Raw genomic sequence first — 27,086 nt, forward strand, 5'->3', positions numbered from 1 at the left:
ACGGTTCATTGAACGCATCACGACCGGATGCAGCCTTCTCGCCCGCCCCCCTTTCCAGGTGCTCGCTCACCTTTCGTTTTCGTCTTTGTTACAACACACAAAACACGAGCAGAACAAAAACAAAAGGGCAACAAAAGCAAAAGTTAAGGAGATTTAAAAGTACTGCACTCACCTTTTTGGACTTCCCCACGTCGTCCACTTCCCTCTCCGTGGATGGAATGGTCACTTGTATCATTGACATTCCCGTTGGCTCAGCCAAAGCATTTGGAGAGACTGTCGGTTGTTTTTTGTTATTATTATTTTTTTTTTATCAACTTAAGCGTCCGAATTTGTTCCGGCGAGTCTTCGTCGGCGGTGCCGTCGTCACTGCGGGTGGGGGCGAGCGGGGAGAGCTCAACGTGGGCGTGAACAGCAAAGTCGTGTGGCCGCAGGGCGACCCACCTCCACGCTAATTGGGCAGCCTGCGTACATCCGGGACATTAAAGGTGAAGCGGAACAAAACAGGAAACGAACTCCCGACAAAACCTTAAAAGATTTATTTTCGATTGTTGTTTTGTTATTTAACAGTTATGATGACGGTGTCTTAAAGTACAACATTTGCATATGGACGTTTTATTGACTTTTTTATAGGGATGCATTTGGGTTAACCTGCTGTTGTTGTTTTTTTTTTGAGTTTCAACAGTTCAGATAAGAAACAAAAAGTTTTAGAATACAAAATTTGTATATGGTTTCATATTTGTATATGGTTTCATTTAGAATTAATTTCTGTATCGCTAACAAGGTAGAAAAAATGTCATATTTCTTCTGATTGTTTTCACTTGAGTCATAATTTTTCTTGAATCCCTTTTCATACAAATATACGCATTTATTATATATTTTACTATACACATATACAATCCTAGACTATCTGTCTATCTACCTGAATACACTGTAATTTAGAGTTATTTGAGGAAAAGTGTCAAAAATACCTGCCAAAAGGTTTTGAGTTTGAGTCCCTTAATTTTTTTTCCAAGATCATATGATAATAGTAGTAGTGTGGCAATTTTTTTTAACTATGTGAATGATGACACAAGGAAGGCTCCGTTCATAACCAAAAAATTGTGTGACTAATATGTGAGAGCGATGTAGTCCAAGGTCCAAGTTTTCACTTCCCAATAAAAAAAAAAAAACTACATTTGTTTCCGAAACTAGGATGTAAAACCCAGACATTCAGTTACCCAGACGTTCACTTACTATTTCAAACTTTGTGCAAATAAATGTCTACAATGTGCACCATAATACATCACATTTATTTTAGTATTTCATACATTTATTTGCTCCATCGATAGAGCTCGTGCACCGACGTCACCGAAATCACGTCACTGGCCCGAAGTGTCGGTCAAACAAAGCATTGTTTAACGCTAAGTCCGTTGAGACAAAATGCAAATATGTTTTATAGCACGACGCCCAGAGTTTTGTCCGATACCTATAAACATTTAGAAGGTGATAATAAAGGAAGGTTGGTGGAAAAATGAGAGACACTTAACATAGGGGACCCATATTTAATGCCGAAGTCGATGTTATCACCAATAAGAAATTGGACTTTTAACCCGCTTGGGGTTGTCTTGGATAACTGGATCTACACTTGGATCTGGTGAGTAAATCGTCGAGATCTACACAGAAAAGTTTGAAAGTGTAGAAAAGTCTGGACACATACAAATACTTCGTCGCTGGATCTGTTCTCAATCAACAACAAATCCCAAATAGTGATGAAGCCACTCAGATTTTTTCAATACAAATACCAATATTTAAATAAATGAGCCCTAGTTTTACACAAACTCGCATTCATTAACTATGATTGGAAAAAAAAAAGAGGACGGAGATGACTCCTTTGTACATGGAAGCGTATCGCTGCCACACATCAACCTCCGTTAAACCTCTGTGACCGATGTTTTTTTTTTTTTTTAAAAATACACATTGTTCTCAAATGAGTCAATTTGACATGATAAATACTTCGTAATTTGAGATTAAAAATAATTCCTACCTGAAATGAAGCGATCGCTACACAGGCGTGTGTGTATTTTGGTTGGGCACCATCCATCATGTTTAATTGCCAAAATCAGTCAATCTTTTCTGGTCTTTTCAGCTGGTATTCCATAGAACGAGCTCTTTGAATATCTGTCTCGTCTGTTGTGACAACCAACAACACAACAGGTCTCGGGTATTGTTAAATATTCTCCTCCGGGTTCAGTGTCCCCCACAATGTCGAGCAACTGTGTTTGACCGGCAATATGGCGTCGTGAAAATGGCGACGTCACGTGCACGAGCTCTATACCAGGGCAGGTCGGCGCAAAGGTTAGTTCAGTCTATGCCAAGTGACTTCAACCCCCGCTGCACACGAATGAATGTGTTTTGAGGGGCTGGAGGCGCAGAATGGCAGCCACGTGTCCGTCAGCCAGCCAGTTACGCTTTCTCAGTCACGTGACGTCACGGACTGTGACTGGATTGGCTGGCTGTTTGGTTCTGACCTGAGGTAACCCTGCCTGGTGGTACTAATATACTTCCATCGAAAAACAAATTCTGTAGAAACGTGAAAATTGAAAGATGATCCAAGTAAAAAATGACAGACGGTAGTGCTCGGACACTGCCGACTGTATTTCAGTTATTGTGTGCATGAAACGAGTACGCTTACTTCACCTTGACTTCCTGCGGACGGTGTACTTCTCACATTCTTGTCGTTCCACTGTAAGGGGGCAAAAAAAAAAAAGTGACAAATGCAAATTACGTTCACGTGCGGTGATCTGACCACAGCTTTCGACACGCATCGAGCAAGTGCTAGACCGAGAGAGAGAAGTGGGCGTGTGGCCCCCTTTGCACGAGCAAGGGTGTCTATTTTGGGTTTTGACATGTGGAAGAATGTGAGGGCGGACATCCACATGATGCCAGTTTGCGACGGGTGGACGTAAGCAGCTGCCCGGCCACTCGTTCGGCGTGAAAGGAGCCGGTCATCCGTGAATAACCGCGTTAACTGACGCATTCCTGGCCCGCCGACTTTTAACACCCGACAACTGCTTCACAAACGGTGATATTCACAAGCGATAACCAAAAGTGAGCGTCGCCGCTTTTGTAAAGGCGGAATATTCGAGACAGCCGGATCCCAAAAGAGAAAACGTGACTCAAATGGTAGAAACAAGACACGTGAATCGGATTGAAACAGGACTTTAGTGGAAACATGGAACATTTCCAGGAGAAAAAACATTCCAATAAAAGCGGGACTCAAGTAGAGACAGGACTCCAACTAACATGAAATATGTCTCAAGTAGAAACTTGAAGCACAGCTGCAATTAAGTACAAAGACGACACACCACAACACACATGTGGATCAATTTTTTATGTACTCCTCATTAATGTGTATTCCTGCTTCCTTTTACTGGGTGTCATGTAGTAAGTTCCATTTCCCACATGAAACAAGAATCAAGTAGAAACACGACTCCAATACAAACTTGAAACAATGTAATTGATATTCACATGGAATATCTATACATACATGTTCATGATCACATGCAACACATTAGACACTGAATGAAGCATAAATACTTTTATGGGCATGTCAGTAACACATATTTTGTTGGTTACCAACTACTAACTACTAGAAGGAAAGTGAATGAGTTCTTTCAAACTTGGCACCTGGATGGAGAAAAAAAAAAGAAAATATAGTTAATAACAAGCATATTATATCCATACATCCATTTTCTTTGGCGCTTATCCTCACAAGGGTTGCGGGGAGTGCTGGAGCCTATCCCAGTTGTCAACAGGCAGGGCAGATGGAGACAGACAACGGTCGCACTCAAAATCACAGCGAGGGGCAATTTAGAGTATCCAATTAATGTTGCACGTTTTTGGGATGTGGGAGGAAAACCGGAGTGCCCGGAGAAAACCCACGCAGACACGGGGAGAACATGCAAACTCCACACAGGTAAGGCCTGGATCGAACTTGGGTCCTCAGAACTGTGAGGCCAACGCTTTACCAGCTGAACCACCGTGCTGCCAAGCATATTATATATGTATTAAAAAAATAAGAGTGGACCCCCATTCATCGCGAGAGAAATATTCCGTGGCAACCACTACAGGTGAAAATCTGAGATACAAAGGGACCATAAAAAAGATAAGTGAAAAAAATATATATCTGTCATGTAATATTATTGTTATTACTCTTTTTAGATATTAAAACATTGTATACACTTCTATTGTTCTTATTAATAAACAAATTACCAAAAAAAAGATGTTTTGTAGGTCGGCTGGAACGGATTAATGGATTTCCCTTTCATTTAAGTGGGGAAAGTTGGTTTGAGAGCTGAATGATTTCGGTTACGGGCACGGTCAAAGAATTAATTGAACTCGTGGTACTGCTGTATGCAGCAAGAACCCGTTAAGAACAATAAACTGCTGATTTCTGCGATAAAGCCGCGATTTTGGCAACAGACAGATTGGTGCCTGTCCCCCCACCACACATCATCGAACCGAGACATATCCGGAGAACTCTGTTAAATAAAGCTGTGGTCGGCATTACCGTCTTGCCCGGCCCAACGCTGAGGTCCTTGATCCTGTAGAAGCTGACTTGTCCGCTGGAGTCCCCGACCAGGATGCAGTCTGATGTCCTGGTGAAGAGGAAGGACGTCATGTTGATGCCTCGTGCGGCGGGCTCCACGATGACCGGGTCCAGCCTGCCGGAGGGATGCAGTGACATTTGTTAACATTCGTGACTTTCATAAACCTGCAAAGAGAAGTAGTAAGGTAAAAGTACTCACTCTAACACATAACGGCGAGGGGAACAGTAACGCGTACCACCTAGTGGCGATTCATAGGTATTGCTTCAATTAAGTCTTGTAGCGTAGCGTGTGTGATGTGGCGGAGAAATATGTTAGAATAGTGCAGGACATGTATGAGGGCAGAACAGCGGTGAGATGTGCCGTAGGTGTGTCAGAAGAATTTGAGGTGGAGGTGGGAGTGCATCAGGGATCCGCGCTGAGCCCCTTCCTGTTTGCGGTAGTAATGGATAGGCGTTAGACTGGAATCCCCTTGGACCGTGATCTACGCAGATGATATTCTGATCTGATTTGTTGGCATCTTTCATGGTATAAATATGTATGGAATTAATTTTTCTGTCATTGTATTGTACATATTGTACATAGCTGTAGAGTATTTCTTTCCTATCTCCGAGATGAAACAACTTACGTAACAATCTAACTCTGAATCTGAGAAACATCCAATAAGAATCCAATTGAAACAGCAAACAATTCTGATGGAGACGTGAAAATTGCCAAGTCGAAACACGACTCGGGTAGAAAGATGATGACTCCGGTATAAACGTCGAACATGACTCGTGAAATGACCTGACTGGAGTAGACATGAAACTATCCAACTAATCGGGACTCACAAAGAGGAGTTGAGGTCCCAAATCTCCAGCTGTTCACTTTTGACGCAGGCGAAGACCGAGGGCCAGAGAGGGGACCATCTGACGGAAAGCACGGGACTCTGGACGGAGGTGAAGCCCATCACCGGCGTCAGGCAGTCCTCCTTCCACAGCTGGATGGTCCAGTCGGCGGAGCAGCTCAGGAACACGTCGGGGCTGAACAGGGACCATTCCACTCGGTTGACCGGGCACTGCGGAACGGGCCGGGAGGTGAGAACTAAACAAGCGCCGCAATCCAGGGAGTCCCTGACTTACAAGATGCTTCTGATAAAGCGCCAAGTAATGATGATGGTTGGACACGGAGCACTTGTGGATCACGCCCTCTGACGTGCCGGCCAAGTAGATGCTGGGATCCTGGGGTGGGGGGCACCAACGAAATCGTGTCTTCAGATCACAAAACAGAACCGTGGAGGCGGACGGACGCTGAACTTACTTTGGGGTGAAAATCTACGCAGAGACCAGGCGTCGCGGTGGAAACCAGAATCCCCTCTTTCTTGGTTTTGTTGCCTTCGGCCTTCTTGATGCCGTCTTGGATTCTCCTCAGTTCCAGCATGTCTGGCAAGTGACGGACAAAAATGTGTGTCAGAGGGAGATTTTATCGGACTGGAGGGTTACACAATTTCCGAGTTTTGGGGAAACAACAAATCATTTATTACCGTAATTCCCAGCCTACGGAGCGCACCTGGTTATAAGCCTCACCCAGTACATTTGTAAAGGAAATACCATTTGGTACACACATAGGCCGCAGCTGTGTAAAAGCCGCAAGTGCCCATATTGAAACCGACATTGAAAAACGAGATATTTACAAAGAAAGATGGTACACAGAGAGTTTAACGGTAGTGCCACCGCGCTAACAGGGGCGGTTAAAAAAAAAAAAAACATACTGGTAAAAGTCATCGAGACACGGCAGTAACACGCTAGCGCAGGGCCAGACCGGTAAAAGTCACTTCTTCGGCACATATATTCCATCGCTCTAACTCTCCCTTGCGGCCGTTAGAAAAAAATGCACAAATTAGCCGCATCACTGCATAACCCGCAGGGTTGAAAGAGTGTGAAAAAAGTCGCGGTTTATAGGCTGGAAATTACGGTAGTTCTTTTTTTTTTGCTTTGTCTTGCAAGTGAAAATATTTATCTCGAGCACGCTCGATGGTGGTAGTAAACCCAACTCACTTCGCAACTCAGATCGCTAACAATTTTTCAAAAATCAGTCTTCAAGCTGTGTATTTCCCCCCCCGTGGTCAAAAGAATCACATATAGTAGGATGACACGCTGTGGCGACCCCTAACGGGACAAGCCGAAAGGAAAAGAAGATGATTGTGCAGTGGTGTAGTTTAAGAAAATATTTCAACACAAACAGTACAGCAACGCATTCTCTAGGGCCCTGCAAGTCGCCGAGGATTTGAACCGCGCCTGACCGAAAACAGTGAAAATCCAAAGATAGCGAATATCCACAGACTTTGACTTTATTTTAAAGACAAAATATTCTTGAATAAATAATAAATTTGATTAATTAAATTATAATTAAATAATAAATTCCACCAATAATCTTTTTTGCTGCTGGTTTACCCAACCAAAAAGAACAAAAACGAAAATTAAAAAAAAAAAAAGCAAATATAGCCTCTGGTGCTCCTGCGACCCTTGTGAGGATAAGCAGATCAGATAATGGATGGATGGGAAAAATGCAAAAAGGGGATTGAACCGCATGTGGTGGTCTGCTGCAAACACAGGTAATATAAGACTACCCGACAATATAATTTTTTGCTGTTTAAATGACTGAATAAGTACGGCCGAGTCAGTTGTGAAGTTCTTCTTTGCGTATTCAAATGTCTCTGATATACTGCCCCCTGGCGGCCATTGCAGACAAGACAAAAACAAACAACAAAAGCAGCAAGACACTATTTTCCAAACTTTTTTTTGCTTTTAAACACATTTATGTTGTGTTTAATAAGCATAAATGTGTTTTAAAGTTGTGTGAGAGGTAACAGTATTTTCCAAATCATGTATACGGACTTGGACTTAACCATGAAGGGAGTTTTGACGTGTGTAGCCGAGGTTTATTCGGCACAGTCTCCTACCGATGCCCTCCAGCCCGTGGCTGCACAGCAGCCACTTGAGGACGCGTCCGTCCTCCGACACGGACACGATGGACTCCACGGTGTCCTCCTCGGAAAGGCCCAGTTCTTGCTTGGCCCACGTGATTTGCCAGACGGGGTGAACGTGCCTCCTTTTGCAATCCCTTCACAACACAAAAATACACCACATGGAAGTTGAGCTATCAACCCGGGATGCGTCGCATAATTCCATTTGGATGTGAAAAAAGGCCACAGCGAGGCAGAAGTTTCGGCGTCCTCACAAGCTGCTCGCGAGGAACGTGTGGCTGTCCCGATTGCGCACGCTGAAGATGGCGACTGTGCCGTCAAGCATCCCCACCGCCAGTTTGTCCGGGTGGGTGGAGGAGAAATCCAGCGCCGTGATGCTGCTCTGACAGTGGTACACACGCTCTGGCCACTGCGCACAGAACGACAAATTTTCGACCGGTCAGCTTGTGTCCAGATCCCGATCCGGTTCAGCTGGGATAGGCTCCGGCACTGCCCGCGACCATTGTGAGGATAACCGGCTAAGAAAATCGATGGATGGACATAAAACGAGACTCAAGTCAAAAATAGACCGGCATAGAAACATTAATCAAGAAGAAACGTGACCATAGAAGAGACTTGGAAACTAGAAATATGACTGTAGAACAGGGGGGGTCTCAAACTTGCGGGCCGCGGGCCATTTGCGGCCCCCGCGGTGATATTTTGTGGCCCCCACCTTACTATAGCGACTAAATGATAGTGTGGCCCTGAAGTCTTGTATTCATTCATTCATTTTCCAAGTCGCCTATCCTCACAAGGGTCGCAGGAGAGCCGGAGCCCATCCCAGCGAGCTTCGGGCGAAAGGCGGACTACACCCTGAACTGGTCGCCAGTCAGTCACAGGGCAGATATCGACACCAGCGCTGAGCGGGAATCGATCCCACGCTGCCCGCGCCTAAGTGTGTACCACTACACCATCGGTGACATTGAAGTTTTATATGAATGGCACTGTTACGGAGTTGTGTGCGGAGCTGATGAACCTACCAATCAATCAAATTCAAGATGAAATATGAAACATGAATGAAGTAGAAAACCAGGCAAAGTAGAAACATGACTCAGTTGAAACATTAATCACAAAAACCTAACACATGTAGAATAGTGAACCACAAATCCCCCAAAAAACACAAGCAAAAGCATGAAATATGACTCAAGTGGGTACTATGTGAAAAATCACGACCCTTGTGAGGATAAGCAGATCAGATAATGGATGGATGGGAAAAATGCAAATAGGTGATTGAACGGCATGTGGTGGTCTGCTGCAAACACAGGTAATATAAGACTACCCTACAATATAATTTTTTGCTCTTTAAATGACTGAATAAGTACGGCCGAGTCAGTTGTGAAGTTCTTCTTTGCGTATTCAAATGTCTCTGATATACTGCCCCCTGGCGGCCATTGCAGACAAGACAAAAACAAACAACAAAAGCAGCAAGACATTATTTTCCAAACTTTTTTTTGCTTTTAAACACATTTATGTTGTGTTCAATAAGCATAAATGTGTTTGAAAGTTGTGTGAGAGGTAACAGTATTTTCCAAATCATGTATACGGACTTGGACTTGGACTTGAGTGGGTACTATGTGAAAAATCACATAGTACCCACTCAAATGGCAACTTGACTCAAGTAAAAACTAGACCCACATAGAAACATTAATCAAGAAGAGACTTGGGTAGAAATATGACTCTAGAACAGGGGTCTCAAACGTGTAGCCCGCGGACTATTTGCGGCCCCCAAGATGGTATTTTGTGGCCCCGACATCACTCTGACAGTTAAATGATAGCGTGTCCCTGAAGTTTTATATTCATTCATTCATTTTCCAAGCCGAAACATAACATATCGCATGAATATCGCGCGATTCAAGTCGTGAGTGCAGAATATGAAGTACATACGCTCAAGTTTTTGATGGACCAGCAGCAGATTAGGCCTGGTGTCCCGGGGCAGAAGTCGCCGTAGCCGACTGCGAGCAGATCCTGACAGGGAAGCAAAAACGCATCACACACATGCAAACACGCAGATCAAAGATTGAGAAGAATTGAATATGACAAATGCAAAATGGCGCTCCTTCCTTTCCTCTTCCCTACCGAGTTCTGTTTGTTCCAAGTCAAGCACGTGATGTTGCGCCCCCTGGTGAGCTCGCAAGTGAAGGTCCAGAGAAGTTCCAGAGATGGATCGGCCGCTTCCTCTTCCTCCTCCTCCTCCTCTTCCTCCTTCCCCTCCTCATCCTTCACCTGCTCCTCTTCCACCTTTGGCTCCTTCACCTCCTCTTTCGGCTCCTTCGCCTCCTCCCCCGCCGTCTCTCCCTCTTCTCCCTCCTCCTCTCCATCCTCCTCCTCCTCCTCCTCCTCCTCTCCCTTGTCCTCCTTCTCACACTCAGGTCCGGGATAGATGACTTAAAACACATCGTCACACTTAATTCACTTCCCGGCCGGACGAGTTAAGCCGACGTCTCCGGGCGTCGGACTACCTTTTATCTCGGGGAGGTTCCTGTAACCGGCCAGCTTGGGTTGAAAGACGTTGGCGACGAGGCAGCGTTCCACGATGAGCAAATTGCGTTGGAACGTCTCCGACTTGAAGATCACCTGAAGCTCCGGCTCGTCGCTCACGTCGCCGCCTTGCATCTTGATGGAAAACAGGGAGCTGCCGGTACTAACTGGGCACAGGCGGGACAAAGGGAACGGAAGCCTCTTTCATGCCGTGTCCGGTGTTCCCCACCCCCCCGGACTTGTGCCTTTTATACGGAACACGGCGCGGTGTGATATTGTCAAAACCGCACGTTTTCTGCTAATTGGACGCTAACTACGGCTACAAACTGAAAGCAGTCCAGAAGTAACCCGGATTCAAGTTGAAAACTCGAGTAAAAAACACAAAACCGGACTCGAGAAGAAACACCAACTATGACTCGAGTAGGCAAAACAAGACTCGAGCAGTAGCACGAATTCATGTGAAATTATTAACTAGTTTTGGAATCAGAAATCAAGGGTAATGCATTTTTCCAACTATGTATGGTGACAAAAATGCTTGTAATATTTATGATAGGACAATTCGAAATTTTGCTACAGATTTGAACAAAAAAATCATGGAAGTTGATACACGTGATTTGCCTCAGCGGGCCACATAAAATCATGCAGCCCCCAGGCCTTGAGTTTGACACCTGTGCTCTAGAAACGTGACTCAAGCAACAAAGATGACTCAAGTAGAAACATGATAACAGAAACATGAAACGTGACTCACATACATCACGACTCGAGTAAAAATAACTCAATAAAAAATATGACTGAAGTACAAACATGATTCTAGAACAGGGGTTTCGAACTCATTTTTGTCGCGGGCCACATTGTAGTTACAGTTTCCATCAGAGGGCCGTTATGAATGTGAATCTTTCACCTCATCATATTTACAGATGAAATTTATGAGCTAGTTATGTAATCACAAATCACGAGTAATGTTTTTTTTTTTAACTATTGCTGCTGTTCGGTCACAGAATATCGCTTACAATATCTCAATATTATCATTTATGATATGACAATTTGAAACTTTAGAGCAGATTTTTTTTTTTTTAAATCATGGAAGTTGATACTCCTAATTTGCCTTCTCGGGCCCACATAAAATCACGCGGCGGGCCAGATTTGGCCCCCGGGCCTCGTGTTTGACACCTGTGTTCTAGAAACATCAAACGTGATAAGGAGAAACATGAAATATTACGTACTCCAGAAATATAATATATTGCTCAAATTAAACCATGACACAATTACTGTACAAAATACGAATAGTGACTTGACACAGATAAAATCACGACTAGTCGATACCTGACTGCAGAAGTGACTAAAGTAGTTTGGTGCGTCGTATGGAACGCAAACAAAATGGCGGTCAGGTGTATTTATTTGCTTTGTTTGTTACCGGTGCTGATCGTGCTGATGCTGCTGACGCTCCGCATCCGCTCCACATCCCTGCCGGCGTCCACGGCGTGCTCCTCGTCGTCGCCTTTCTCCGCTTTCGGAGCTTCGTTGTGGAACGAGTCGTAGATTTCCCAGATGGTGGCGATGGTGCCTGTCGAACGAAAACCCGGACTCGAATGAAGCGGCCGGACGGCGGATCGAGGTCTCCGTCTCACCTTGATCGTGCATGACAATCTTGTCGCTCTGGACTTTTTTGTGTTTGGCGGCGCCCACGAAGGTCTGCATGGCTCGCGCTACGTACTTGTCGTTGCCCAGTCTGTTGTTGCACAGCTCGATGTAGAGGACGTTACTCTCCCTGGAAGATGCGCACAAGCGATACACGCGTACGGGTTGACGATCACCATATTAGGATTATCCTCGTGAAATTGTATTCGTGATGATATTCTTAATTTACAATTGATGGCAAAAGTCTACACACCAGTGTTCAAATGCTAGGCAGAGAAATAAGATTAATTCAAAACCTTTTTCCCCGTTAATGTGACCTATAACCGGTAGAACTTGATTGAAAAAAAAAATTATCGAGAAGGGATTTAAAAATAGCGGCGATAATAAGGTTGAACAAGTATACACACCCACTTCGAACATGCATACTGATATGAAATGTGAGTCAGCACACACCTCATCAAAAAGAAAAAATAAGTTATTCTCGTGCACTTTTTACATTTCAAATGTATTCCCGCAAAACTCGGGATTTGTTTTTTCTACGACAGTAATCCCTCTCTTCTTTGTGGATCACCTATTGCGGATTCAGTACATCGTGGATTTGCATACCTCCCCCCACAAAAATGTCGGATTGCTACGTACCAATCCTCGGCGCGACAACATGGACCAATGGAGCAAAAATAAAAAATATAAAAAAATAATTTTTTAAAAATGTAAAAAATGCGTGGATACATTAGGACAGTACTGTACTGTATATTACGGGGAAAGGCAATGACTGCGCTATCCCCGGGATGACGGACTAGACCAATTAAGCATAAATAAATAAATACATAAATAAATAAATGTAAAGAATTTTTGAAAAAAAAATGCCGGTAATGTACTGTACATTACGGGCGAAGGCAATGCACCATCCCCGGTGCGATGAAGCAACGAAGCTAACCCAATGAAGCAAAAATACATGATAAAAATAAATAAATAAATGAAAATATAAATAGAAAAATAAAGTAAAAAAAAAAATGGCAGCATACATTAGGAGAGTACTGTTCTCTATATTACGGGGGAAGACAATGCGCTATCCCGGCACGATGACCGGTGAAGCAAAAAATAAAAAAATGTAAAATAAAATTAATTATTAATAATAATTTTTAAAAAAACATTAGCATACATTAGCACAGAACTGTAGCAGGATGACAAGGACCTATAATTAAAAAAAAAAACATTTACGCCTACTTTGCGGTCTTTTACTTTTCGGGGGTGGCTCTGGTAATTAAATTTAAATTAAATTAAAAAAAATATATATTTTTTTATTTTTAACCGCAAAAAACGAGGAAGTATTGTACTACCAATTGGTTCTTGTACAAGTTATTTTTTTTCTTCAGCTAATTACAATTTTAGTTTTTTTAATTGTAAAACTACAACTTCACCACGCTAAAATGTTATGGTTTTTTTTCCCTCTTTAACTTTATTCTCCTAACTTTTTCCTCATATTACAACTTTATATTTGTTTTTGGTAGTTGCTTTCCTCTAAATGTAAAAGTGTCTTATTTTTATGAAAATACAACTTTATTTTTATATAATTATTTTTTCCAAATGAATGAATGAAAAACAGGCCTCTACTGACTTAACGGCCTGTGCGTTTTCAGCCTCCTCGGACATGCAGGTGCCGGGCAGATCCAGCAGTGCCATGGTGTCCGTCTCGGTCAAGTAGATGTGCAGAACCTCGTCCAAGGCGATCTCGTCCGACGCGGGCTGACCCCCTGAGACCGCTTGCCTGGTTGAATCTCGAAAGGGACACGAAATTGCAAACGTTAATCGAGTTCTGCTCCACCGCGGGACGCCGTCCGATCGGGAAGAAGTGGTCACACCGGGCGGCTGGCCGCTGTCCACCTTGATGAAGCCCACAGCGCTTTGGGAGGCGAGGGACACTCGGGTCGACATGCTGGCGAGGCTGCTGCTCCACATACCTAACCTGGAACGAACGCAAGGAAGAAAGACATGTGGAACGTGCCCGCAAAATACATATTCTTACTTTGCATTCGTGCATTTTCTTAGCCGCTTATCCTCACAAGGGAGTGCTGGAGCGCATGGAGACAAACAGCCGCACTCACAATCACACCAAGGGGCAATTTAGAGTGTCCAATTAATGTTGCATGTTTTTGGGATGTGGGAGGAAACCCACGCAGGCACGGGGAGAACATGCAAACTCCACACAGGGAGGGCCGGGATCGAACCCGGGTCCTCAGAACTGTGAGGCCGACGTTTTCTAGCTGCTCCATCGTGCTGCTGATGTTCTTACTTTCTCAACTGAAACATGGCAGTTGGTCTTATGCCCTCAAATACCGCCATAATATTTTTTAATTTCTATCAAATAAACTGTGTTAGGGGCGGCACGGTGACTCAGCTGGTGAAGCGTTGGCCTCACAGGTCAGAGGTCCCGGGTTTGATCCCGACCCTGCCTGTGTGGGGTTTGCATGTTCTCCCCGTGCCTGCGTGGGTTTTCTCCGGCCACTCTGGTTTCCTCGCACATCCCAAAAACATGCGACGTTAATTGGACACTCTAAATTGCCCATAGGTGTGATTGTGAGTGTGGTTGTTTGTCTTGATGTGCTCTGCGATTGGCTGGCGACCTGCCAGTTGACAGCTGGGATAGGCTCCAGCATTCCCCGCAATCCCCGTGAGGATAAGCGGCAAAAAAAATGGATGGATAAATAACAATGGTATTGTACATTTTATTTGCTTGAATAATAATTGTACAGCACTTCATTTTCTTAGCCACTTATCCTCACAATTGTCGCAGACCATGTATAGCACTTCATATTGTTTCAAATAATACCATAGCAAATTTCCTCCAACAATAATGGAATAGTTTTTTTCTATTTCATCTTTTAGTAATGTTTTGGATATCTGTTTTATTGTTTGTGTGTGTGTGTGTGTGTGTGTCCCAAACCAGTCAAAATAATTTACTATATTAAACCTCGAACTGGCCAGCACGCGTGACGACTTGTTACCCGGAAGAGGGCACATTGGAGAAGGAGGAAGATTTGGAGGTGTCCCATCTGGCGTAGAAATCGTCAAAAAAGAATCTCTGCGGCTTGGCGTGCGGGTCCTTGGGCTCGGGCTCGTACAGCGGCCGCGGCGTCACGTCGTTGCCGTCTTCATCCAGCACCTGCGACGAAAACGACGCGGTCGGTCGTGTGCGTGCGTCTCACATTCAACGTGACTTGTGAGCAGCGTCATCATCTGACTGCCTCGTTGCGACGTCTTCCTTATCGACATTTACGTAAGGTATATTTGCTTTTTAAATAATAATATTATATTAGTGGAGTTCCTCAAACAATCTGACATATTTGCATTTGCTCAAATCATAATAATTTATGTGTGAGTTATGTTTATCTCCTCATCAATGTTTTTATATCCTCAGATAATAGTCATCATCATTATCACGCATATGTGAGTTATTTTTATTTCTCGACGTGATAGCGCATTTTTATTTCGGCAAAGAATAAATTTGATAGTTGGTTCCTCAAATAATAACGTGTTAGATTTTTACTTCCTCAAATAATGTCGTAGCAAAATTTTATTTGCTCAAATTTGGGATTGCGGATTTTAATTCCTCAAGTAATAATATTTAATTTTTAAGTTTTTTTTCATTTCCTTAAGTAATGTGATTGTTGTTCATTGTTTGCATAAATAATAATAGCAAATAGCATGCTGGATTTTTATTTCCTCAAACAATGTAACAGTACATTTTTACTTCCCCAAATTATGTGCACCGATTTTTTTTTTCCTGAAATTGTAATCTAATCGTGCTTTATACTGTCATAGGCAAAGTCACAGTATATTTTTATGTATTTAAATAACACTGTGGTAATGCATTTTACGTCAAATATTGTGGACATATATTCATTCCTAAAATTATAATGTCATCATATTTCTTATTTATTAAAGAAGGTGATGGGTTAGGGTTACATTTTAACCTCCCCAATTAATCTTCTTTTTCTCAAATAATATATTTTTATTTTGTCAAATAATTGCTAGTACAGTTATTGCCTCAAATTATGTGATTGTCTATTTTATCTCCTAAAATAATAATGTGACAGTAATTTTTCTCTCCACAAATACTTGATGGTAGTGATAAATATGACTAATATAAATGTGAAAAATATTGTGATTTTAGTTTAGTATTCCCACAAATAATACAGTGTAATTTTACTTCTTTAAGTGATGTGTTAGAGCTTGATTTCATCAAATAATGTGATATATTTATAATTGCTCTGATAAAATTTTAGTGCATTTGTTGAAATAATGTGAACACAATGCACAATTTAAAAGGTTCCAATTTATTTTATTGATATCAATGAATGAACGTGATAAATATTCACTCCCACAGCCATGTTTTGTTGTCAGTGACCGCTTGTATTTTTTTTTTTTTTAAATTAACCAAAATTGTGAGAAACAAGACATAAAGAAATACTGTAATGTAAAAATTTAGACTTTTGGTAACATGTAGAACTTCGAAGTTACCCGGATAGCTTTCCTATGCACGATGCCTCTTCCCATTTTACTGTCTGAGAGCATCCGGGAGCCTTTTCGGCTCTGGAAACCCGTGAAGCTGCCCGTGTACCTCGAACTCTGGAGGACTCGCTGCATCCCCGACGTGGATCGTTTCATCATTCGAGAGGAGCTAGAAGACAAAAAAAAAAAAAATAATAATAATAAAAAAAGCTGGGGAAAGCAAGACGCAGAATCGGTGTGGTTAGCATTAGCCGCGAGTTTCGTTTGCTAGTTGAACAGCTGGCCAAACATGGAAATATTGTGTACATACGCCGTTAATGTTGAACTATTCCGCTTCATATTTCTTTTTTTATTTTTTTTTATCACCACCAACAGCTTCAGCCTAAATTTGAGATGTCTTGTGAGTTGACGCTGCGTGCTTTTGTTATGTTTTTTTACAAGGCTTGTTAGTCCCGTTGCCACGACAACACCAAGGAAGTTGAAAAAGCAACACTGCGCATGCGTAAAATCTGCAGCAAAAATAACGCTATGGCTTGTTTTTCTTTTCTTTTATTAAATAACAACACTATTTTCCATGACTGTATGATAACTTTTCAAAACAGTAAATATAGTAAATAATACTTGTAGAATTAAAAAAAAATCAGCAGGAAACAATGGAAAACTATGTTCAAAAGTGTAAAAAATACGGTTTTTTTTGTTCTTAATTGAACCTTTTCTGGTATACTGTCCTCAGTACATCGATTAAAAAAAATACATAATTAAAGAGGAGATAACGTCATGGTCCCCCCATATTGGTGGTACTGCTTTTCGGTTTGCATTTTGATGGCATATCAGTGTTAAAAATACTTTTAAGATCTCAAATCGTCGGGATATGTCCTCCTAAAATTATAGATACATAATTAAACGACTATATGTCCATTGTTTTGGGATAAAATACGCAAACTGTAGGAGGAAACTATGGGTGGAGAGTGCTTGCTACTAATTTAATTTTCCTTCGTCTGCTCCATTGTCTGAACAATTTCTTATTTAAATGCACTTTACGATATTTCATTCTTTCTTTTCTTCTTCTGACAACAGTCCCCGTTTAATTTTGCTATATTACTATTTCACTTTTATTCGGACATATGAACAAACATTTTTTTTTGGAAGTAAATAAAATGACGGCGCCAATCCGATGTAACACTTCCGGGTTCATCTTCGTCCTCTGTCACGTGATCAGCGCAGCACAGACGCCCCCCCCTTTCCTCCCAACTATTATCCTCCTCCTCCTCCTCCCAGGGATTACACGGTGCCAGTGCGCCTTCCAGGGCCGCGTATCAGCCGCCGTACCCGCAACAAAAATCTCGGTCGCCTCGAGGGGGAGGTCGAAGACCCCGAAAACGCCGCCGCCATGTCCGCCAGCTCGGCATTCAACGACGAGAAAGGGGGCTCCTCCAGCGTCGGGGAACCCGAATATGGCCACGACCCCGCGAGTGGTGGGATTTTCTCCTCCGACTATAAAAGGTACACCCGGGCTCGCTTCCGAGGCAAACGTCATTCGGCGCGTCGCGGATGCGCGTTTTTGTTGTCATTTCAATGTCGAGTTGAGCGAGCTTCCCCCCACCATCTTGTCTGTGTGGTGGTCGTGATTCGGTTCGCTTGAATATTATTGTTGTCGTGACCTGGGACATTCAAGGTATTATAAAAAGGGGAAGAAGTTAAAATTAATATAGCATTCGCTTTGGTGGACGTGTTACAATTGTGTTCTGAAGAAGGTTCGTTAAGTTTGAAATGAATCACCAGCAGGCCCGGATTCCATTTTATTCAGCACCATCCCGATTGGACAGCGCCACCCTATTCAAACCCCACATACAACAAGGCCCCGTTTATTCGCGGTTCGCCATTCGCGTTTTTTTTTCCACTGAAAATTTCATGTATCCCCGGCTTTTTATACTCGATCCAAAATAATAAAATTATTTGGTGCTACCTGGTGGAATCTTGGTGGTGTTTTGCTGGTGTTCTTTAGAGGCACCTCTTGCACCATCAAAAGTGAAAGTGATCCAACGTTTCTGGTTCCCTCCCTATGCAGCTTCAAATTGACCTCTTTGTTTTTACACTTTACCTGTATTTTTTTTGACAATTTATAAACTATAATAATGAGGCCCCATAGCTCAGTGGTTAGAGCATTGGTTTGGTAAACCAGGGGCCGTGAGTTCATATCTCACTGGGGCCTCCACTCCCCGAGAGGGGTTGCGTCAGGAAGGGCATCCGGCGTTAAAACTGTGCCAAACAAATGTGAGGGTTCATCTGAGATGTCACGCTGTGGTGACCCCTAACGAGACAAGCTGAAAGAAACTTACTCTAATAAACAATAATCATGCAGTATTCAAATAAAGCCAGTTGCTTTGCAAAAAAAAGTGCATTTAATGACTTCATACTGCTTGTGTAAAGTACTAGTGTCCATATTTGTGTGTCCACCTGTGATGTCACGTGACTTTGTGCTTGCGTGTTATTTAGACTAGTACGCTAGCTAATACAAGAGGCCCTGTAGCTCAGTGGTTAGAGCACTGGTTTGGTAAACCAGGGGTTGTGGGTTCGTATCCCACTGGGGCCTCCACTCCCTGAGAAGGGTTGCGTCAGGAAGGGCATCCGGCGTAAAAATTGTGCCAAACATATGTGCGTTCATCTGAGATGACACGCTGTCGCGACGCCGAAAGAAACTTACTTACTTTTTTTTACGCTAGCTAATACAACAGGTCAGCCTTAAATGACGGTAGTTTGTGGTGAATAATTTCACTACTGAATACAGCAGTCGGTGCACGTGCTTTATGTATGGCGTTGGTGCTTTATGATCATCTCCGTTTAAGTGCTTTGTTGCCATCTTGTGGCATCTATGGGTGTCAAGTACCGTTATTTGTGGATTTAAGCTATTTGGGGGATAGGTTAGTCTCACACCTCTGTAAATAAGGGCTTACCGTCATATGTATATGAATAAACCTGAAATTGCCTGCTAATTTGTTCTCGCTGGCCCCAAAAAATCTGTAGCAAATACAACGGTTTACGGCTGACCGGTTTATGACGGGTTTTTGGCGACAAATTGCACGTTGAGTTGGATGGCTGTAGTTTAGAACTAATTAGTACTAACGTAGTAGTGAAGTCACAATTATAGTAAGCAGTTGTTTAAAAAACACAAACCCCACTTCCATCGAAGAACACCGAAGATGGAATATCGTGTAAAGTGTAAATGTAAAACAATGCAGTTTTGCAAATCCCTTTCAAGCGACATGCAATTGAATATACTGCAATGACAAATATTTTATATTCAAACAGGAAAAACTTTTTTCCAGCATATATTCTCTCATTTTGAATTTGATGCCTGCAACATGTTCCCCCCAAAAAACTGGGAGAGGAGAGGCAACAAAAGTCCAGGAAAGTTGAGGAATGCTCAGCAAACACCTGTTTGGAACATTTCACATGTCGACATGTTAACTGGAAACAGTTGAATGTCGTGATTGGTTAGAAGGAACGTCCACGAAAGGCTCAGATGTTCCCCGGCAAGGACGGGACAAGGTTCACCTTTTTCCGAACTATTGCGTGGAGAAAAAAAAAAAAAAAAAACACTCAACATTTTGAGAAGCTTTCTCATCGTGCCGAGTTTGACGTGTTTCTCCCTGTACCTGCACAATTTTTCTCCCAGGAACTCTGTCTTCCTCCATGTTCCCAAAAACTGTTTTGTCAATCGAAGACTTTGTCCGCTGATGTAAATGAGTGCGAAGGGTGTTTTTTTTTTGCCTCCGTGTACCCTGCTGCCCCTGACGAAGACACGCAGTACAGAAAAACTGATAGATGGTTGAGTTGTGCCCAGTTTTGGGAACTTTCCTCTTTGAAGTGACCTGTATTCTTCTCACCAGTAGAGGGAGCTCATTCCTTTTTAGATGTCAGAAGCTGTGACTGTGAACTCTGACCCTGGGCAGATAGAGTGACCGTAGAGGTTCCAGTCGACGTGATCCACGCAGGATTTAGCACCTCGGTTTAGTTCCAGTCAGCGTTTGATGCATTGTGACAACAAGGGAAACCCGTTCTGACCTCTGACCTTTCTACCAGTTATTGCTGTGTATGAGCTCATTTATAGACTTTTGATGTGTTCTCTTTCGCTTGACCTGCCCCTCATATGTACATTTAATTGTGGAATATAATCAATTTACTTGATTGGTTGACACAATAATGGTAAAACTCATCGTATTTTAATATGCGCAGCCCCCGTTAAGACATCTGAAGCTAAAAAATGTTTACTATCTCCTTGGAAAATGATATTTACAGCAAAATTCAATTGATCTTCGGCACGTTATCGTTGGACTCGTTTTCATGCCGATTGTTGGTGGGTGAGGAGGAAGTGTGGGGGGTGGTGGGGGTGCGGAGTCACGTGACTGCTAAAAATGCTGTCTCATGTTAGGTGAAGAAAACCGGCGTTAAAAAAGCTGCGACAGTTATAATTAGCGAAATGGTTCAGAAGATGGAAAGGATGCTGGTGGTTGGGGGAAGCGGGGGGGGGTCGGCTAATGTAGGGATGTGTCATCACGAGAGCGCCTCTCGATGGGCGTGCGTGCGCGCGCAAAGACCGAGCGACAGGGAGAGGCCGGCTCTGCAACGGCGAGCACGTGAACGGAGGGAGGGGTCGGCACCGACACGGCGCCCCTCTGTGACGAGCTTCTTTTTGACAGAGCGCCGATGGCAGCCCGGCCAGACGCAGCGGCGGAAAGGATCCCCCGGTAATCAGATCCGGATTACCGCGTCCCCCCCCCCCCCCCCCCGCCCCCCACCCCTCCCCAGTCACCACGGAGACGTCTTTCTTTGCGGGGAAGCGGAGCGCTTCTGGAGAAGCTTGTTGCGTCAGATCTCCGCACGGGGGAGCGGAAAACAGTACTTGTGATGTTCTAGCTGTTTCGGGAACGACGGCCTTTAACGCTTGACCGCTTCGCAGAGGACCCCGCGGAGTTTGTCGAAGAAATAGCCGAAGCGAAAGATGACCGCCATGCAGAAGCTGCTGCAGCTGCCCGTGAACGCGGTCAACATGGTGAAGACTGTGCAGAGTCAGGTGCAGGGCCACGAGGAGGACAAGAGCCCCGTGTTGACCCCCGACGGCGGGCAGCAGACCTGGTACAGCGCCCTGAGGCCCGACGAGCTGCGCCACCTCCGATCGGGGAGCGGCGGCGGCGGCGGAGGAGGAGGAGGAGGAGGTGGCGGCGGCGGTGAGAGAGGGAGAGATCAGGAGGAGCGAGCGCCGCCGGAGGAAGGCGGCGGCGGTAACGGGAGTTCCCAAAGTCAACCTTTGCGGTAGGATCGCCACGGCAATCCCAACTGGGCCGGACGGACGCCGTTCAACTTTGACCTAAAAATCTCGGTTGAATTCCATATTTAGTCCATTTGGGGTGTTCTTTTCCACTATGATTTACTGTATGCCGTATATAGGGACCAACCCCAAACCATGCAAACGTTGAAAACTGCCATGTTTTTTTTTTTTTTTTTTTTCAAGTTATTATTTTAATAATTATTATTATTCAGTTAAGAGCTGCTTGATTCATTAATAATGCGCAAAAATGATATGTTAGCTTGGACGTTTTGCATGATATCCATATATATCGGCAAAGCAATGCAATTAAGGTGCCCTTGCCTTATATGAATACATCGTAAATTGAGAAAATTTGAACGTTTCATCCAAATTATGCAAATATGCAAAGGTTTCCCTTATTTTCAGTTTTTCTGCCGTGTAGCCTCGTCCTACTTTCGTGCAGGCCTTCCGAGTGGGGAGGTAATTTTTTTCAGGTAACCAGAGACCCAGGGTCCTACGGTGGTTAAATTATTCAGAGCTTTTTTTTTTTTTTTTTTTTTTGTAGATCCAAAATTAAAGACGCAAGAGTCGGTCGGTGTCGGATTATTGCCGGCCCTCCGGGCGGGAACCTGATCTTGGTGTCATTTTCCGCGAGGCGGGATTCGTGTTACCCAAAATCAAAAGAAAAAAAAAAAACATTTTGGAATTGTGGCGGCGGTGCGGTGGGTCAGCTGGTAAAGCGTTGGCCTCACAGTTCTGAGGACCTGCGTTCGATCCCGGCCCCACCTGTGTGGAGTTTGCATGTTCTCCCCATTCCCGCGTGGGCTTTCTCCGGGCACTCCGGTTTCCTCCCGCATCCCAAAAACATGGACAGTCTAAATTGCCCGTAGGTGTGATTGTGAGTGTGGCTGTTTGTCTCTATGTGCCCTGTGATTGGCTGGCGACCAGTACAGGGTGTACCCCGCCTCCTGCCCATTGACAGCAGTTCCACGTGACCCTTGTGAGGATAAGCGGCTAAGAAAATGGATGGATGGAATTGTGGCCAAAATATACGACAGGTTGGTCACACACCGTTGTGGGATGGCACGCCGCTCCTGAGACTGGACTCCTTGCAGGTCAGGAGTGTGGAACTCATCAAGCCAATCAGAAATCAAGGGTAAGGGGTTATTGAACTATTGCTGATGTTTGGGCACATAAAAATACTTGCAGTATATCAACATGATCATTTATGATATGTCCATTTGAAATTTTAGTTCAGATTTTCACAAAAAACATGGAAGTTCATACTCATAATCTGCTTTCGGGGGCCATATAAAATCAGGCGGCAGACCGGATCTGGCCCCCGGACCTTGAGTTTGAACCTGTAGTCGAAGTGGTTGTGTCGACCTCTTGGAAACACGCAGCAGGTTCTTGCTGGGCCGACTCCAACCTTGTCTTGTCCGACTGGTTTTGGTCCTGGACTCTTGAGTTGTTGTACTACCCTTGAGTTGTACCCTACTTGAGTTGTAGAATATCACGTCGCGATCTCTCCGTATTATTTTAGGACTAGTCGACCAATCGTTTGTACAATTCTGCATCGACGTCTTCAGCTCGAAGCGGACCGAGGGCTCCACGTGTTTTTGGGTATCCCGTCCTTCAAGCAACGAACTGACTTTGGACTTTGGCTTTGGAGCGGCGAAATGGCCACCCAGGTAAAAGATTACAAAAAGAATCCGGTCTTGGATGAGAACTGCGTTCGCCTTGCTGGGTTTGGCTCGTCCGATGGCCGCAAATCTTGAAATTCATACTGGCGGGAGCACAGGACGAGGGGATTCCCCAGATGAGGAGAAACCAGAACCAGGTTACCACCGGTTACACGTTCGCATGTCCACGTGTCTCCGCGTGAAGCGAAGGCCTTCATTGATGACAATCCCGGCTTTTCCATGCGATTGCGTCACCGCCCCCCCCCTCCCCCCTCCGCTCCGATGTGTTATTCTACCGGAATGTTCCAGGATCAGGAATACATTCTCCGCTCGTCGTTCCGGGTCCGCAACCACCGTACAGAACACGGTCCATAGATGTCACTGCGATTGCAATCATGTTTTGCATTCCAACCCGTTTACCCGACTGTAGGAAGCTTTGCGGTGGTTGTAAAGTAATTAGCACGAGCCGTTATGTAAATGAGGTTAATTTATTTGGGTGGCTACGATGGTCGTTCTTTCCCCCCTCCACATCCACGGATGTTTGGTGTTTGAAAATCATTTGCACTTCTGCACATCTGGTTGCCATGGAAACTGCTTTGTGGAAAGCCACGGAATGAGTCTTGTGGGGCTTTAACGGCGTAATTCGTGCGTGATTGCAGTCCTGGATTGCTTTTAAAAGTTGCGGGTGACGTACAGTGTTAGATTTTATGTGGAAATCGGGCCTTGGAAGTCAGTTTCATGGAGGCGGGTGACATTTGGTCGGCATGGCAATCATTTCACATCTTGCGCCTCTTATAAGAAATAATTTCTATAAACAGAAATGTCTTGTTCTTGTTGCTATGCTGTCCCTTCTGTTTCTGATTCTGATGAGATGATTGAAAAGAACCCTCTAACCGAAAAGACTGAGAAAGTCCACCATTTTGGTTTGAAGGGGTCGTTTTGGGGGCGTGCTAAGCATTTCCTGGGCTCCTTTCTAGATGTCTTGTCCTGGAGATTTTGTGAACCGCGATACAAAAGCTGACGTTTGTTCATTTTGAGTTTTGAACTGTATTTTCAGTCAACTTTCTGATTTTCTATGCGCTGTAAACAAAACAGTATTTAAATAATGGCTCAGTTCAAATGTAATGTCTAAATGCATGCATTTTCTTCGACACTTATCCTCACAAGGATTGCAGGGAGCGCTGGAGCTTATCCCAGCTGTGGAACGGGCAGAAGGCAGGGTACACCCTGAACTGCGTAACACAATGATGTCATGTCATCATCCTGGTGAGGATAAGCGGCTAAGAAAATGGATGGATGGATTACTTGAAACAATATGAAGTGCTATACAATAATGTCATGTCATTATCTAAGCCACTTATCCTCACAAGGGTTGCAGGAAAGCTGGATCCTATCTCAGCTAGCTTCGGGCAAAGGCAGACTACACCCTGAACTGGTCAGCAGTCAGTCGCAGGGCAGATATCGACACCATCACTGAGCGGGAATTGAATGCAGGCGTGTGTACCACTACGCCATCAGTGACTCCTTGTCTAAATGTGATTTTGAAAAAATATTTCATCTAAATTTTGGGAAAATACATACGACTAAATGATTAAATCCCGCTATGTTGTACTGTGGCAACACGGTGGATCAGCTGGTAAGGCATTGTCCTCACAGTTCTGCGGTCCCGTGTTCGATCCCGGGCCCGCCTGTTTGGTGTTTGCATGTCCTCCCCGTGCTTGCGTGGGTTTTCTCCAGGCACTCCGGTTTCCTCTACGATGACACTCTAAATTGCCCGTAGGTGTGAGTGCGGGTGTTTTTCTTGACGTGTCCTATGATTGACTGGTGACCGGTTGAGGGTGTACTCCGCCTCCTGCGTTGACAGCTGGGATAGGCTCCAGCACTCCCCGCGACCCTCATGAGGATAAGCGGCAAAGACAACGGATGGATGGATGATTAAATGGGCGGCACAATGGATCAGCTGGAAAGCGTTGTTCTCACATTTCTAAGGTCCTGGGTTTGATTCTGTGTGGAGTTCTCCCCGTGCTTGTGTGGGTTTTCTCCGGGCACTCCAGTTTCCTCCCACATCCCAAAAACATGGACACTCTAAATTGCCCCTAGGTGTGATTGTGAGTGCGGCTGTTTGTCTCGATGTGCCCCGCGATTGGCTGGCAACCAGTTCAGGGTGTGCCCGTTGACAGCTGGGATAGGCTCCAACACTCCCGCGACCCTTGTAGGGATAAGCGGCTAAGAAAATGGATGGATGGATGGATGTTGTACTGTATTTAAAAGTTAAATACAACTGAACTGAATTGAACTTCAGTGCGTTAGACAGATGAAAGACACAAAATCACGAGGAAATTCATTTATTTATTTTTGTCATCGTGTGCGGGCGGCGAATGGCGCAGAAGTTTGACAGCTGGCCGTAAAACACTAAACGCTCGTAACTCAGCGCCACAAGGTCAGCTCTTGAGCAAGACGTCTTGTGTGCGGCCAAGGTGTCGCTCTCGGGCGATCCGGTGCACGTACCGTATCGTGTAGCCGGGGATGAATCAACTCACGTCAAGCAAACTAACCTCGTTTTTCCTTCGTGGCAGACACGACGACCTGAAGGAGATGCTGGACAGCAACAAAGACTCGCTGAAGCTGGAGGCCATGAAACGCATCGTGGCCGTAAGTAATCATCGTCTCTGCGCTTGTTTTTGCGACGAGCCTTCGCGACGCTCCTGAAAAAAAAAAAAAACAGGGCGATTTTAAATAATTGGAAACTGGCACGAAAGCCTCGCTGCTCGCTTTGCTGCAGTTAATCTCCCGGAACTTTTAAGACGCTCACGAAAAGTGTTTTGGAGCATAAACTGGCACAGTGACGACGCAGTCGGCTGTTAAATATTCATAATGCCGCGACTTTGCAAAGCATGAGAGGAGAAGGATGTATTGTAAAAATCTCAATTCACTCTGTGTGAAATCTTGACTCGGGGCTTCTGTGTGTGTCCCCCAGATGATCGCTAGGGGGAAAAATGCGTCAGATCTCTTCCCTGCAGTGGTGAAAAATGTGGCTTGTAAAAATATTGAGGTATGTATCACCCACCTCCCCCCCCCCCCCCCTTGCTCCTCTTTTGTGTAATTTCTGCACTAGCTCCGCGCTTATCGTATTTGTTCTGCCTCCTGTGGTTTGGATTTATCCCACTTGAAGAAAATAGGAATCTTCTTCTCCTCGTCTTGGCTTTCTTTCGTCACCGCAATCTTTTCTTTTGTCTCCTCCTCGGCTCACAGGTGAAGAAACTGGTCTACGTTTACCTCGTACGCTACGCCGAGGAGCAGCAGGACCTCGCGCTGCTCTCCATCTCCACCTTCCAGCGAGGCTTGAAGGTGCAAAACGCGAGCTTGATTTGTTCCGCTTCTGGTACTATACTGCTACTAACTCCATTACAATATGCTTTTAAATATAATACGCAACCCCCAAAATTGATCTAAAAAACATCAGGAAAACAATTCTACCTATGTATAGTGCATACCATCAATTTACTGCTATTACAGTGCACAAATCATAACGTATGATCTTTATAAGGTTTTAAAATAAATATTCCGCGCTGTGTGCATGTGTTGAAGTAATTTAAAAGATTTTCCTCGTTGAACTTTCATGTCAACTGTCTGAAACAAATAAAATATGAGCCACAATGAAAAAAGTACAAAATATTACGTAAAAAATATAAAAATATTGGGCCCCTAAAATTAAATGTAAATAAAACAAATATGATACAAATATATATCAATCCCTCTATACAGATGAAAAAAAATCATACGTGCTAGACAATAACTAGGGAGAAAGAAGATGCAAATATTTTAAAATACACAAAATATCAGATGATAGATGTAAAAAATTTTATTAGATTAAAATA

General features: G+C 44.0%; 3 protein-coding genes across 13 annotated transcripts in view; 1 reads left to right on the forward strand and 2 right to left on the reverse strand.

Moving 5' to 3' along the window:
- The window catches only part of snx22 (sorting nexin 22), a 93,411-nt gene extending 93,031 nt beyond the window's left edge, over positions 1-380 (reverse strand). For all 3 annotated transcript variants that reach the window (XM_061822472.1, XM_061822473.1, XM_061822471.1), the window contains exon 1: positions 173-380. In XM_061822472.1, coding sequence (XP_061678456.1) covers positions 173-241 — 69 coding nt within the window. In that variant the 5' untranslated portion in view covers positions 242-380. The remainder of the gene's footprint in view (positions 1-172) is intronic.
- dnai4 (dynein axonemal intermediate chain 4) lies at positions 325-16,697 on the reverse strand. Of its 3 annotated transcripts, XM_061822462.1 has the most exons (18): positions 16,529-16,696; positions 16,228-16,387; positions 14,712-14,869; positions 13,569-13,672; positions 13,325-13,484; positions 11,697-11,836; positions 11,483-11,632; positions 10,050-10,235; positions 9,667-9,974; positions 9,475-9,555; positions 7,806-7,960; positions 7,528-7,688; positions 5,886-6,007; positions 5,708-5,806; positions 5,417-5,643; positions 4,550-4,703; positions 2,677-2,722; positions 325-461 (listed from the first exon to the last, which is right to left on the reverse strand). In XM_061822462.1, exons 1-18 carry the CDS (start codon positions 16,555-16,557, stop codon positions 394-396), a joined length of 2,508 nt encoding a protein of 835 aa, XP_061678446.1. In that variant the 5' UTR covers positions 16,558-16,696; the 3' UTR covers positions 325-393. The 3 variants fall into 3 exon arrangements, with proteins under 3 accessions (XP_061678446.1, XP_061678444.1, XP_061678445.1); XM_061822460.1 differs by having other exon boundaries at positions 13,325-13,672; positions 16,529-16,697; XM_061822461.1 differs by lacking the exons at positions 325-461; positions 2,677-2,722 and adding an exon at positions 3,183-3,666 and having other exon boundaries at positions 13,325-13,672; positions 16,529-16,697.
- Positions 16,698-17,460: 763 nt separating this feature from the next.
- The window catches only part of LOC133502582 (AP-3 complex subunit beta-2), a 33,563-nt gene continuing 23,937 nt past the window's right edge, over positions 17,461-27,086 (forward strand). For 4 of the 7 annotated variants that reach the window (XM_061823566.1, XM_061823570.1, XM_061823568.1 and 1 more), the window contains exons 1-4: positions 17,461-17,721; positions 25,785-25,860; positions 26,186-26,260; positions 26,461-26,556. In XM_061823566.1, coding sequence (XP_061679550.1) covers positions 17,609-17,721; positions 25,785-25,860; positions 26,186-26,260; positions 26,461-26,556 — 360 coding nt within the window. In that variant the 5' untranslated portion in view covers positions 17,461-17,608. Of the gene's footprint in view, positions 17,722-21,178; positions 21,532-25,784; positions 25,861-26,185; positions 26,261-26,460; positions 26,557-27,086 lie in introns of all 7 variants that reach the window. The other 3 variants (XM_061823563.1, XM_061823565.1, XM_061823564.1) reach the window with 1 other exon arrangement.

The sequence above is a fragment of the Syngnathoides biaculeatus genome, chromosome 6, assembly GCF_019802595.1.
Source record: "Syngnathoides biaculeatus isolate LvHL_M chromosome 6, ASM1980259v1, whole genome shotgun sequence".
Classification (NCBI taxonomy): Eukaryota; Metazoa; Chordata; class Actinopteri; order Syngnathiformes; family Syngnathidae; genus Syngnathoides; species Syngnathoides biaculeatus.